The sequence below is a fragment of the Mastigoproctus giganteus genome, chromosome 5 (assembly GCF_048544385.1).
Source record: "Mastigoproctus giganteus isolate SK-2022 chromosome 5, ASM4854438v1, whole genome shotgun sequence".
Lineage (NCBI taxonomy): Eukaryota > Metazoa > Arthropoda > Arachnida > Uropygi > Thelyphonidae > Mastigoproctus > Mastigoproctus giganteus.
The window spans coordinates 208,877,207-208,891,295 of record NC_143579.1 but is presented as its reverse complement, the minus strand read 5'-3'; the positions used below and the strand labels follow the sequence as shown (position 1 = coordinate 208,891,295).

Genomic DNA, 14,089 nt, shown 5'->3' with positions numbered 1-14,089 from the left:
CTGACACTCTGGAGATGTGTTTGGTGGCAGAAAAACGATTTGAATGTTGGACAATTCAATGTGCGGGTGAGATGCAGCATTATCCATGAAAAGAATAATTTTTCTGTTTTGAAGAATCATGTTTTGGTTAAAGTGACTTATCCATTCGCTCATGATATCTCGTGTCATCCACGCTTTTTTATTAGACTTCCAGTCAACATTCAAAAGATTCAACTTTATGCCCTTGAAACAACGAGGATTTTGTGGTTTTCCTATAACAAGAGGTTGTTCAAAGTCTCCCAGCATATTTGTACACAATAGTACAGTCAAGTGTTCCTTAGAAATTTTTCCGCACTGGCACTTTTCGTTTTTTAGACTCATTGTTTTTTCAGGAAGAGCTTTAAAAAACAACCCTGTTTCGTCACAGTTGTAAATATCCTTAGCTTCAAAATCATGACATGAACCTTCCAATTTGATGGTCCACTCTGATACAATCCCAGTATCAACAGATCCACCTTCACCACTTACTGTTTTCCAAGAAATTTTATGCTGAGTTTTGAACTTGTCTAGCCATCCCACAGAAGCTTTGAACTCATTTACTCCCATAGATTTCGCAACCTCCAAAGCATTTTCCCTAATAATAGGCCCATTAATGGGAATTTTTTTAGCACATGCGCGACAAAACCACTCGTACGTAGCACTGTCAATTTGAAGTCCAACAGTTTTCGGGAATGATTTTTGAACCTGATCATTTCCGTGTTGCCAAAATTGTTTGAGTAGTTCATTTTTTTTCCTTTAGGATGTCGCTTACCTGCGTCTTCCCGATTTTGAATTTTGCAGCGAGATTGCGAACACTATTTTTTTGCCGATCATACGCATTAATGAGTTCGACTTTATCTTTTAAAGTTAAATGTTTACGAGAAGACATTGTGCACTTCACACGACACTGAACAAAACTGAAAACTGAAAAGACGAAAGGCCAACTATATTCCCCCCCGCACACACCGAATTCATCAGAAGTTTTACACGTGCCTTAAAATTCGTGAAAAAGGGTTTAGAACTGCGACGTAAACCTTGATAAAATTCAGAGAATCGGAAATAGAAAATAAACACACGATTGAGGCAATACGTGGAAGAAAAGTTCCTAGAAAAAGGGCCATGAGCTCGCCCGCTGTCCATTATGGGGAGATCAAATTAAGTGCTAATCTAAACGAAACAGTGCAGATTGCCTGTCCGCGTCCGTTACAGAGAATGTCCGCTAGACAGAAGCTGCAAACACGTTAAAACCAATAGAGGAGAGTTGGGGAATTTGAAAATGTCCGTTGTAGAGAGATGTCCGTTAACGAGAGGTGTCCGTTAGGAGAAGTTTCACTGTATAGGAATTACCAAAAAAGGTCAACATTAAAGAAGTCGATACAAGATGCTTGAAAATATACTCAGATGACCTCAGTACCATGTATGATCCCGTCCAACAACAAAACAGGCCTGACAATGGTGAATCTTTTTTTTTTTTGTATGAAAGCCCCAAACAAGAGAGGTGTTAGAACCTATTGTGCTTAGTACTGTGCATGGGTTGAAGGTTCAGAAGATGAAAGAAGGTACTCAGCATTAGCATTAGTAGGGGCATATGATGCAAGAAAGCAAGCATATGCAGCATCAGCCAAAAAAAAAAAAAATTAAATTAAATTAAATTAAATTTATTTAGGCTATGAACTTCCACAACAAGGGATGGAAGTTTGTTCCACCAACCAACTACCCGCTGGCTAAAGGCAAATTTCCGCACATCCATCCTACATCTGTCTTTCCTCAATTTGAATTTATGCCCTCTCAGGTGATTATTCTGAGCAAGAGGCAGAATCCCATCTGCATTGAGCATGCTCAAACCATTCAAGGCTTTATACACCTCTATCAGATCACCTCGCTGGTGCCTATTCTCCAGACACTGTAATTTGCAAAACTTAAGCCTTTCTTCGTAAGAGCAACCCTTTGTTCCATTCACTAATCTTGTTGTCCTTCTCTGTACTCGTACCAGCAGCTCTACATCCTTCTTAAAATGAAGCTTTCAGACATGTATACAGTACTCTAGGTTTTTTTTTTTTTATGAAAACCCCAAACACGAAAGGTATCAAAACCTATAGTACTTAGTACCGTGCATGGGTTGAAGGAGAAGTAAGAGGGGGAAGGGGATGCCGGAAACTTTGCTCTAGAGACTAAACATAGGTTTCACCACTTGTGGCCTGACCATTGCCTTATACAAGGGAATAATCACCTCCTTATCCCTGCTAGAAAAATTTCTGTATATCATTGATGAGACACCATGAGCTACTCTTGCAGCCGTCTGCATTGCTCAGAGAACTTCATATCTGCCTGCACAATTACCCCCAGGTCTTTCTCATTCTCTACCACTGTCGGTGTAGTACCACAGAGTTGATATGTCGCTCTGGGGTTGCTGATTCCCATATATAGTACTTTACATTTGTCAATGTTAAACTTCATTTGCCATCTCTTAGCCCATCTGCTCAACCTTTCCAGATCCTGTTGCAGCAGCATAGTGTCAGTAGTGGCCTTAACAACCCTGCCAACCTTTGTATCGTCTGCAAACTTGGACATTAAACTTGATATACCATCATCAATATTATTTATAAATACAGAAAACAATAATGGACCCAACACTGAACCCTGAGGGACTCCACTAATAACATTATTTCACAATGAGCAGTGTCCATTGATTACCACTCTCTGTCTTCTCTCCCTCAACCACCCCTTTGTCCATAGCAGCAATTTGCCTCCAATGCTGTTTGTTTGTTTGTTTTGGAATTTATTGGGCGCATCGGCAACTATGGCCATAGTGCGCCAGCCTCCAATGCCACACTGCTCCAATTTGTGCAGCAGTCTTCCATGTGCAGCAGTCTTCCATGTGCAACAGTATCAAACGCCTTTCTAAGATCCAAGTATATAATATCAAAGTTATTCCCTGCATCCAGTTCTTTTGTGACTGCATCATAGTATCCAATCAAATTGGTCAGGCAAGACTTTGCTGTTTTTCTTTGCATCCCTTGCCAAAGATTTCTCATAATCTGCTTTTGCCTGCCTAACCTCCTTTGTAACTTGGTTACAGATCAACTTATATCTATCGTAGGCTTCTGTGTCACATGTTAATTTATATGTATCCCATGCATTTTTCTTCTCTGCCATATGTCTCATTAGTTCATCTCATTTAGGCCTAAACCTTGAACAATATTTCTTAGTTGGTATGTAAAGCCTAGTAGCTTCCAAGATAAGTTCTTTGAATGCTTCCCATTTTAAATTTGCTGTTGGTAACATCATCAGTTGGTCCCACTGTATAGAATTTAAATACTGTCTCAGACCATCATAGTCGCCTTTACGAAAGCAATAACCCTTCCCTTTACCCCTGATGGTAGTTACCTCTTTGAGTAAATCCCACTTCAGCACACTGTGTTCACTGCCACCTAGTGGTTCCTCTATCTGCAGATTCTTAATGCATGAAGAATCACTACTGATATCCAAATCAAGAGTATTACTTCCTCTAGTTGCTGCCCAGACATGCTGATGTAGAAAACAATCATCCAATAAATCCACAAAAGCCTTGCTAGTGTGTGAGTGACCAACCCACAAATTCCAGTCAATATTTGGGAAATTAAAATCCCCCATTATAAGACTCTCTGATTTACTGGCCCACTCTATTTCCCTGTACAGTTTCTTATTATACTCATCAGAGTCATTAGGCCTATAGCACACTCCTACTCTCAATTTTGATCTCCCAATGCTTATGTCACACCAAACTGACTCGACACTACATAGTCCATCGATGTCGACTGGGTTCACTTTCTTGGATTTTATGTGTTTCTTAACTAATAGCATAACCCCTCCCCCCTTTCTATCCTTTCTGTAGACGTTGTACTCCCCAAATTCCAGTTCTGCATTCCTTATATCTGTGTGACACCACGTCTCTGATATCTCAACAATATCCACCTTTGATGCTTTGAGCAATACCTCAAATTCATCAAGTTTATTTATCAAACTCCTAGCATTGGTGTACACACAAGTATACATGGACCTGTTCTTTTTCTTAGCTACCCTAACACAACCCATGTGTTTATTTTTACCGTAATGACTCCCAGCAGTCTCTGAAATATCCTGCATCTTGTTTTCCAGGCTTCTGCTCATTCCAATAGAAGCAGTGAAAGTGAATTAGTCCTTGTATGCCCCCAAGCTAGCAGTTTTCCGACCCACCTAGCACTGCCTCGATAGCATCAGCAAATATTCTTGCACCCTTTCTATTTAAGTGTATCCCATCCCTGTAGAAGCAGTCCCTTCTGTTAACAAGTACAGACCAGGCTGAAAAAAATTCTACCCCTTGAGCCTTGCACAATCTTTCCAGGGCCGAATTGATTGACAAGGCTCTCCATCCTATACTCCCTCCTATCGTGTCTGGGCAGAATTGCAGACACTTTCAAATTCAACCCTAATTAACGGCTTTTTTTCAAAAGTGACCTGTACTTGTTAAGTAATTCTGCCGGTCTCCTACTCTTAATATCATTAGTGCCAATGTGTACAACTACGGTAAACCCCCACTATTCACGGGGGTTACGTTCCTGAGAAATGCAGCGAATACCGAAAACGCGAATACTGAGTTATGGCTCCCATAGTAATAAAGGGGTTCCGTTGCAAAGTATGAAATATATAAGAAAAACTAGTCTAAAATTTTGTCTATGTATGTATTATATGTACCTTCATAATATGACTATGTACATAGACAGTACATAGTGAATTGCCAGCATATGGCATCGAAATGAAAATAAGAAACAATTTAATATTAAATGTAATATTTATTAGAAATTTCAAACAAATCTTTCAAACCAGTGCCTTTGCTAGCTAAAAAACTTACCCCGCCAGTGCTATCACCAGTTTTGCTAAAGTGTTGATAAAGGAGTTTTGCCTTTTCACGAATGATGAGTGAACTTAATGGAATTTTATTTTGAGTTCGGTCTTCTATCCACAGATTTAAGCCTTTTCCATTTAAATTTAACATCACGAGTTACAGAGCAAATTTTTTAAGCAATTAGCGCGTTTTCACAGACACTACGGCGGATTTTTTCTTCCGATTTTTTGATTGATCGTACCGTTGACTCATTGATTTTATAATGTTTTGCCACTGAGGAGACACTTTTATCATTAGAAATTTTGTCTTATAACTCAATTTTATTCACTAATGTCATCACCTTCTTTGATATTTTCACATTTCCCTTGTTATTCGGTTTCACATTTCCCATGTTAGAAAGAACTTGTCCACAATAAAGTCACTTTCTTCCGTTAACACACTCGAAAAAGTCTGTTTTACACTGCAAAACGGTAGATTTATCACTTTTTTAAGCATATCAATTTATAAGCATATAAATTAAAAGCAAACGACGAAACCTTCCATGACAAGCACATAACACACTGAACAAGGATTAGCGAGAAACATCCAAGCTCGCGATTTTGTCACCCTTCTCCCCCCACCCACTGAGCACTGTTTTGACCGGAAAAGATGATTTTAGCCACGCATATGTTTTTTTATGACGGAAAATGTTCACGGCGCTTTAAATTTCACATTTTTTTTAGGTTTCATTTTATATTAAATCAGCGACTGCGAATACAGATACCGCGAATAGCGGGGGTTTACTGTATATCACCTTTTGTGCCCTTAAAAGATGATATCCGCTCTACAACATCATCAACCTTTGCCCCTGGCAAACATACCCTGGTCCTGTTCCACCTATCCTTTTTACAAAGCATGTTTCCCGTTTCCCTGACAACAGAGTCACCAACAACTACTAGTTCCTGTGGGAGCCAGCGCATTCTGCCTTGGGGGTTGCCGCTGTGTTGCGTGATGACCAAGTGCAAGCTCTGGCGTTGATGTGGGCAGCTGAGAGCTTGATGGGCCCCTCACTTTAGATCCTTCGAGGGCATCCACCCTGTCCTTCAAGCTCTCATATAGGCCCATAACAATGCTGAGTTGTCGCCTGATTTTGTTACACTCCTTGCATCGCGCGCGCACACACAAAGACATCCCCCATGGGAATATCATGTCCCGTACCCGATCTGATATTTTTCGGATACTTTCTGATATTAGCCTTGAATTTCTGTAGATTGTAATTTTCAGGAAATCCATATGAAGTGAGGTTGCTCCAGAAACAGAAGCTGAAACAATAAATGAGGAAGAAGAAAAGCTGGCTCTGTGAGTTTGAAGTTGGACAGTAAAAGGATGTTGACTGGTTGTGGCATGTGTTTGAACTTCTTTGGAAGAGAGAGCGGGGAATTATAGAAGCCAATTCAGGAAAACAGTGCCCATGGAAGTATCTACAGAAAAGGCATGCAGCAGAAACAGAATGTCTATGAGACAGAGAGTGGAGAGACTGTTAGAGAGGAGTCATTAATTAACCAAACTGCTCTCTTTTGAATGGAATACCATGCTCGCTATAAGGGTGTTTATAACTGTGACAATAAATCCAATTCTTCCACCATCACAGACTTTAGCTCACCAAGTGACTATACAATGCGATGCCCAAGGACATCCACTCATATTCGATCAGGGTTAAGTCTGGCGATCGTGCTGGACACAGCAGTCATTGGGTGTTTTCAGTTTGAAGATATTCCTCTACTACTTGAGCTCTATATGCAGTGGCATTGTCGTACATGAAAAGAAAATCTGGACCAATCACACCCCTAAAAAAATCACAGGGTTCAAAGCTCTGTTCTCAGTACCAATGCACAATTACAGTACCTATCAGAAACATGAAGAGGGGTGCAGCTGTTGATCATTATTCTGCACTACATAAGAACACCATCTCCACCGTAAGTGTCTCTTTCTCTGATGCTGGGGGGGGGGGGGCAGATGGTACTGCATTCCTCATTGTCTCCAGATGAAATAATGTCTAGAATCCATCTATAGACTAAAACAGGACTCATCAGAGAACAGAACTGTATCCCATTTTCAGGACTCCATGTCACATGTTTACGGCACCAGTTTCAACAAGCTATGCAGTGCTTTGGGGTTAATGAGATACAAACCACTTGTGTAAAGTCCACTTGAATTGAGTCTTCTTAACACAGTCCAGTTGGAAATTTTTTCACCTGTGGCCACAGCAACCTCAAAAGACAGCTGATGACAAGACATTGTAGGGTTCCCTCTTGCTGTTAGAGCCAAAGAGCAGTCTGTTCTGGTTGACATAGCCCTTGGTGACCTTAGCTTCACAAAAAACATTTTGTTCTATTAATTTTGTCAAGCAGTGTAGAAGCATATCAGTGCAATGAATTTTATGAAAATTTTCTTTGTTAGTCACAAATTTAATCTGTTATTCTATTTAGAAAACATCTGGCATAGGATCAGCACCATTCTTTAAATATCATGAACTACAGCCAGCACCATAATGGTGTAATATGCTGAGAGTTATTTTTATTCTCTATCAGAATAAAAATTGAATAATGTTACTAAGAATATGATATTCTAAAAATTAAGTTCTCTTTATCTTTCTCCTGTTCACCAAATTGTATATTTTTATTCAATATAGATAATAATCATTTTTTGTCATCCTTGGTAGTCATATGCAATCCTACAGACAGATAATACTTGAAATAATGTTTTCTAAACATCACAACTTACAAAGTGTGTGTGTGTGTGTGTGTGTGTGTGTGTGTGTGTGTGTGTGTGTGTGTGTGTGTGTGTGTGTGTGTGTGTGTGTGTGTGTGTGTTGGAGGTGGATTGGTTGGTTGGTTATTGGAAGTTTAATGGCACATCAGCATCTAAGGTTATCGTGCGCCAAGTCAGAGACGGAATGGCCATAGGACAATGTGATTTTCAATATTACGCTCTGACCTCAAATACATTCTATTTATTTTCCTCGGTAAGAATTTTTGTTTATTATTCAGTTATTTTTTGTGTCAGTCTGAAAAAGGTAGATTGTAAACAAATAATAAATCAGTTCTGAGATATGAAGTTTTAATTTTGGAAACCTATCGTCAGGACACCCCATATTTAATTGAGCTAGGATATGAGGATCCAGTGTTACTTTTTAAAGCCAAAAGGGATCCGCAAACAGAAAAGTTTGGGAAACACTATAGCTGAATACTTCAAATTATAGTCATCTCTACACTTCAAGAAAATTGCTTGCAATTTTCTTGCAAGAAGATCTTCATGCAAAGCAGAGCTCTTCCCATACTGGAACTCCTACTAAACAAATGTTGACTGCAGTTTTTAAAAAATGACAGAATAATCAGCAGCTGTCTTGTCTAAAAGCAACCTACTTATTTACCCAGCTCAGGCCTTGTTAGTTTTGACCATGGAAGGATCTGAAGAATATGATCTAGCACAGTGTTTCTTAATCTTCTACTGGTGACCCCTTTTTGACCAAAAATCAGAAACTATTTTGTAACCTCTTTACTCATTATAACAATTCTTAGTTCCCATATTTATTTAAGCATCTAATTTGATTTTGGTAAACTATAACCCTCCATAATACCTTTCAAATCCAAAGGGAAGTTGCAATCCAACATTACACTAAATCAGTTGAGAACTGCTAGACTATCATGATACACCAATCCTATCAAGATCCAAGTTCCCACAAGCTAAATTCAGCTACCCAACATGCAATAAGTTAATTTCAAAATGTTGCCAATAACAATAGTTACTACACAAAACAATGTAAGCCCTAACCATTTCTTTTTTTTTTTCCTTCTTCTTCTTCTTTTATATATTATATTCTGTCCGATAATAAGTGTTGGCAAAAATGTAATTTTTTTTTTTTGTTGGAAATTACCAATACTTTCTCTACACACCAGAATTTATTTTAGCATAGCTGTAATATAGGAAATTCTACAAGTAAATCTTGGAAAAAAGAAAATAAAATCAGCATACCTTCCTATAAGCTTTGGGATACACAAGGCAATCAATGCAAGCTGTACAGTAACACCTAAAAAGATGAATCATCATTATGGCAAGTGAAATTGTGAAAGTTAAAAGGGTTTCTCAAAAATTAAGGCATCAGCACATCACACATAAAAAAACATGTTTTGCAGGTAGGTCTAACCAAGTAACAGGAAAGATCAAGAGACTGCACCAAACACACACACATCATATTGTCACACCATAAGTTGTAACACAGAACTATTGGAAATACAATTAAATTTAGAAGTGCACAGCATAATCCCCCCACTTTCTGCACAATAAGGGTAACAAATCAGCAGAAATAAATCACCAACTGAAGAATGTGTACAGATCAGGTGTCATGTTAAGTCAAGAGAAACAAGTTTTAGTTTGGTGCAATGCCTTTGCTAATGGCAGTACAGACATTCAAAATAAGCAGCAATCTAGGCCAAGCACTTCTACCACAGATGACAGCATACCTGGGAAGATTAAAATCTTTCCCAGGTACTATCAAAACACTGAAAATTTTGCATTGATCCAACTTTTGATTCTCAAGTAATGCCCAAACATCTGAAACTACATACAAATTTTTCTGTGTGGAGTATGTCTGTATGTGGAGGCTGGAGAGACTGAGGAGAGCTACGAAATCAGAATTGATCATAAAACCTTCCCAAAGGCTAACAGAACATATGCTGAAAACATATTTTGGTAGTCTGGGACCCTGGAGCAACTGTTCCATTACACCTTGGTAAATACAGCCTTGGGAAAGACTGTCACACACAAACACTGAATTAGTTATGAATCGCCAGTTAGCATTAGCATTAGTAGAGGCATTTGATGCAAGAAAGCAAGCTTATGCAGCATCAGCCAAAAAAAAAAAAAAAAAACACTTCCACTTCACCCCTCTGTTCGTTCAAAATACCTGTCCAGCTGAGCCTTAAACTTATTTAGGCTATCAACCTCCACCACAAGGGATGGAAGTCTGTTCCACCAACCAACCACCCGCTGGCTAAAGGCAAATTTCCACACGTCTATCCTACATCTATCTTTCCAGTTGTTAGAAAAGGGAGTAATGAGCACTTATGCTGTTGTGAACATACCTAAAAAAAAAGCATCATAGTGTGGAACACCCATCACCAATCCATGCAAAGAAATTAAAAGCAACACCATCAATAAAGAAGATCGCAGCAAAGTGTTTAAGAACAGAGAGGTATGCTTCTTGTTGCTTTCATTTACGAGGGTGACAGAGGAGGCTGAACACTGAATTTTTTTATGAATGGCCAGTTGTTGCACAAGGAAGTAATCAAGCTGCATGATAATTCCAGGTCACCTGCTGCAAACCACACCAGTAGGTTGTTATAATATAACAGTATATTTGGGAAGCTCTGGACTACCCCAAAAAGTCCCACTCTCATGCCAAATGATGTCTTCCAACCTGAAAGGACACCTTACTAAGCAAGTTATTTGCAACTGATGGTAATATACAGCATACTGTTATTTCCTGGTTTAAGATGCTTGACACCAATTTCTTCCATGCTGGGAAAAGAGCCTTGGTGTCACTATGGCAAACTTGGAATGTTTGCCATATGTGGCAACCAGGTGGAAAAGAGACCAGCACTAAATTCTTCTTATGTATCATACATGCATCTGTGTAAGACTGAACCAAGTCCTTCACATACGAGGCACCTGTTACCTTATTTTCTGAAGCACCCTCATACATGCTATCTAAAAAATGATAACAGATTTTGTAAAAATAATCATAACAATAATGGGTATCATACTGGCAAAAAATACATAATTTCTACTTTTCTAGCTCTCTTTAGAGTGCCCAAAAAAAGAGTACACATACACCTAAGTGGTCTTTTATTAGATATACACCTACCTAATAGTCAGTATCTGAGAACAGCCTCTGAATTCATTGTGGCATGAACTTGACCATGTCAAAAGGATACTGGTCCACATTCACCCAACTGCTTCCCATAACTGTTGCAAATTGGATGGTTGTGGGGCTCTACTCCAGAGAGCTCATTCCACAAGTGTTCAATTGCATTGAGACCTGCTGACTGGGAAGGCCACCACAGTGAGCTGAATGCACTCTCACATTCCTGGAACCAGTCTTATAAATTTCTGGTATTATGATATGGCACATTATCCTGTTGGAAGAACCCATTCTCAGATGAATGCAATGCAAGGCATTAAGGGATGAGTCTGGTTGGAAACAATTTCCAGAAAACAAGTGGCATCCAAGTATTTTGCCAGTATTATCAATGTGTTCCATGAAAACACTCATTATACTTTCCACCAGCAGCTACTAAAGCCTGGAAAGAAAGGGCTATGGACTCATGCTGTTTTCACCATATTCTATTCCTTCCATCAGTGTGGAACAGCAGGAACTATGATTTGCTAGACTAAGCAACAATCTTCCACTGTCCAGTGTTGGTGTTCCTAGGCCCACTGTAACCATGTCTTCTTTTTTTTTTTAGCTGACAGAATTGGAACCTGTTTGGTCATCAAATGTAATACCCATCCATGAAATGCCTCTTTGGTTACCGCAGTTGTACTGGGTTGTTCTTTAACTTACAGTAGTCCTTCCATTACCCTGCATAATCACATCAATGAGCTGTTTACAACCACAGAATCACCACTGACTGGATGCTATTTGATTATTGTACCAATCTCTATACATCCAAGACATAATCATACATGATCTGAAACCCAGCAGGGTTGCAGTTTCCAAGATACTCATACCAGTGTGCCCAGTTATCGTGCCATGTTCAGCATTCCTACTTATCTGCCTAACTGCTTTATAGCAAACACATTACAAACACATGATGCTGTTATCAAAGGAGCATTTCATTTTATGAAAAGGGTACATATACCTAATAAAGTGGCCAATAAGTGTACATAGACAATAAAGAGCCTGTATAAATTCCAATTCAAAACAATGAATTTATTAAAATAATTTTGACACACACACACACACAGTCTTTTAATTAAGAGGCACCTTGGTCTAACTGACTGATAAGTACTACCATTTTATAATTATACAATTTCAAAATTTAAGTTTTGTCTAATCAACTCTTTTTTTCTCAATGTGAAAGTTTTTAATCAATCTCAGTTAGTCTAAAATCATCATTGGCATACTTGTGAAATGAACATAAATTTACTTTACTTGAAGGAAAAAGAAATAAATAATGATAAAAATAACAGAATGATCTAGATGACAAATAGTCTAAACCTGAAAATAAATGAGACAGACCATGGTGCCTTTTAATTTGAAACATCCTGTATAATTAAATGAAATAAAAAATGGCATTTTAACTGAGTGCAAGGAATAAGAATAGTATTAGCAGAAATAAAATCATATGCACAGCAAAGTAAACCATGTAACATAAAATTTAGAAAAAAATATATATTAAAAAGCTCAATACAGCTAGTACTACTATAATGTCTGAAAAGAATCCAATTTAATTTAGAAAGCCATTGAAGATGCTGGCGTTTATCCTAAATATGGGAAATATCACTAGAAGTCAGATGAGAAACAATTATAAAAGCTCACAGGTATGCCTCAAATAATACAGCAAAGGAAACAGTAGACATTATTAAGAACAAAAATAGTGGAGGTGGGCAGAGGGAGGGGGGGCATGCTATTTCACAATTCAGGTTTCATTTACTTTCAGACAGCCAGTAACCAGCAAAAACTTTATTTAATTGGCTTTTTAATATTCACTACATTGGTCCTATTATTTTACATTTTAAATATTAAATTTTATACCCAATGGTTATGCCATTACACTTTGTCCATTTTTTCTGCCCTTCTCTTTTGATCTGCTGTTATATTTCATGTATTCTTTTCAGAAGTTCCAAGGCTTTCTGCAGTGCAGTTTGTCATTGGACTTTCAGTGATATTTCACAAATTTAAGATAAAAACCACTCTCTCCATTTGCTTTCCAAATTAAATTCTTTCCAGACATTATAGTAATATTTGCCATATTGTGCCTTATATATTTTTCTAAAATTTATAAGTTCCACAGTTTACTTTGCTGTTCCATTTCATTTTATCTGCGCTAAGACTAATCTTCCTGCTTGCCCTTGGTTAAAATACTGCTCATTATTTTATATTTTAGTGATATTTGGTTTCGGCTGCTTTGAAAATTCCAGTGTTAGCTAAGTATTTTCTTTCTTTACAGTCTCCTATTTTTATTGCCATTTCACTTGTTCCATTATATTTTTGAGTTATACATATACATAAACAAAGTAACTACATCTGAAGCACTTTGACTTTAAACAGATCTGATTTCATTTAAAATAACTAAATTTAAAACAACCTGACAAATCACTTAAATACAAACTTGAGTTTCTTTCCTTAAACCCTAACCCTTAACTTATTTATTAAAAGTTAATTTAAACACAAATATATAATGATAAGCAATAAAAAAAAAAACGTCTGTGTTAAGTAACCAGTTGCAGTGAATTTCTTTTTTCTGAATTATTGAAACTAACTACATGTATAGTAACCCCCAACAAAGTGGACACCTCCCCAATAGCAGATACCTCCCTATAGCAGACACTTTCTTCTGCCCCAGAGGTATCAGCTATAGAGAGGTTTCACTGTATTTAAAATTCTAAGGGGAGTGTTACCTTGCCAATCTCATCGCCTTGCTTATAGAATTAACACTAAAAAGGTTTCCTTTCTGACTGAAAGCAGATCTCAGATATGAATAAGTTGCTTTTCATACATACACACTTACCAAGAAAATTAACAGTATTATGGGGGAGGGTACAGAGAGAGATAAGTTAACTTACCTGTTGCATTGATTATTATCACATACAAATAAAGTTCCTCCTTGGCCACAAATCAAACAAAGTTCCTAGACAGCAAACAATCAAAAGAGAAAAAAATGTACGATTTCAACATTTCTAAACTAAACTCTCTGCAATTTAAAGCAGAAAACTTAATACTTCTCAATAAAAATCAACTTACATTTGCTTTATCTTTAACTGCCTTCATAATACTAGGCTTACATTTCTTACATATGCCACCTTCTATCATTGGATGTTGTAATATTGGTTTCACTAAAGCAGAGTCACAACCAACACAGATATCTAAAAAGAAAACAAAACTTGTTCTATTAATAATTAGTTACTAAAGGAATTAAATTATTTATATAGGTATACAGGACA

At 37.6% G+C, this 14,089-nt stretch overlaps 1 protein-coding gene across 1 annotated transcript in view; it reads right to left on the bottom strand.

The window, feature by feature from the left end:
* LOC150086055 (DNA (cytosine-5)-methyltransferase 3A-like) overlaps nt 1-14,089 on the bottom strand; it is a 233,524-nt gene that overhangs the window by 87,300 nt on the left and 132,135 nt on the right. Inside the window, exons 9-11 of the mRNA XM_090373678.1 lie at nt 13,890-14,011; nt 13,712-13,776; nt 8,897-8,951 (exon numbers count right to left, since the gene is read on the bottom strand). Of these exons, the coding sequence (XP_090229804.1) occupies nt 8,897-8,951; nt 13,712-13,776; nt 13,890-14,011 (242 nt within the window). The remainder of the gene's footprint in view (nt 1-8,896; nt 8,952-13,711; nt 13,777-13,889; nt 14,012-14,089) is intronic.